The sequence below is a fragment of the Frankliniella occidentalis genome, unplaced genomic scaffold, assembly GCF_000697945.3.
Source record: "Frankliniella occidentalis isolate FOCC.00 unplaced genomic scaffold, Focc_3.1 Scaffold345, whole genome shotgun sequence".
Classification (NCBI taxonomy): domain Eukaryota; kingdom Metazoa; phylum Arthropoda; class Insecta; order Thysanoptera; family Thripidae; genus Frankliniella; species Frankliniella occidentalis.
Genome location: NW_026267468.1, coordinates 164,869 through 165,498, shown reverse-complemented (window position 1 = coordinate 165,498; position 630 = coordinate 164,869). Strand labels below are relative to the sequence as shown.

The window sequence follows — 630 nt, the reverse complement described above, 5'->3', positions numbered from 1 at the left end:
ATCAAAGCTCTCCTTGATTTGATCTACTTGCATATACCCAAGACAGCTAATATCTTCAAAAAATCTCTCTCTGCATTCAAAAACTATTTTGCTTTTATTCAAGGACCCAAAGTTTTTAAGTATTTTTGTTCCAAGTGTTATATAGAGCTACCTGCCAAGACCAAGTGCAACAACTGCAAAAAAAGTAAGGTATGCTATCTAATAAAATTGTCAGTTCAACAACAACTTCAAGCCCTTCTGCAGAGATCAGGTTTCTATCAAAAACTTCAGTTTGAGCATAATCAAGCTACTGGAAAATACAGTGATGTGTACAGTGGTGAGCTCTACCAAAATCTTCTGAAAAAAGGGTCCTTAGGAAGAGATGTTCTGACATTTCAGTGGTACACTGACGGTGCCGCTCTATACTCCTCTTCCAACATGAGTGTATGGCCTGTGTACTTAACGATCAATGAGCTACCCTATAGTGAGCGCTTCAAGAAAGAAAACTTACTTGTTCCTCTTATCTGGTGTGGATCTGTGAAACCACGAGGAAATCTATTAGTGGATGAAATGTATGATGAAATGGCATCTCTACGTGAGGGTGTGAAATTTAATGTTGCCGGGGAAGGAGAGAAAATTATAAAAGGCATT

At 38.3% G+C, this 630-nt stretch overlaps 1 protein-coding gene across 1 annotated transcript in view; it reads left to right on the top strand.

The window, feature by feature from the left end:
• Positions 1–630, top strand: part of LOC127751106 (uncharacterized) — a 3,636-nt gene that overhangs the window by 1,907 nt on the left and 1,099 nt on the right. Inside the window, exon 5 of the mRNA XM_052274170.1 lies at positions 136–580. Coding sequence (XP_052130130.1) covers positions 136–580 — 445 coding nt within the window. The remainder of the gene's footprint in view (positions 1–135; positions 581–630) is intronic.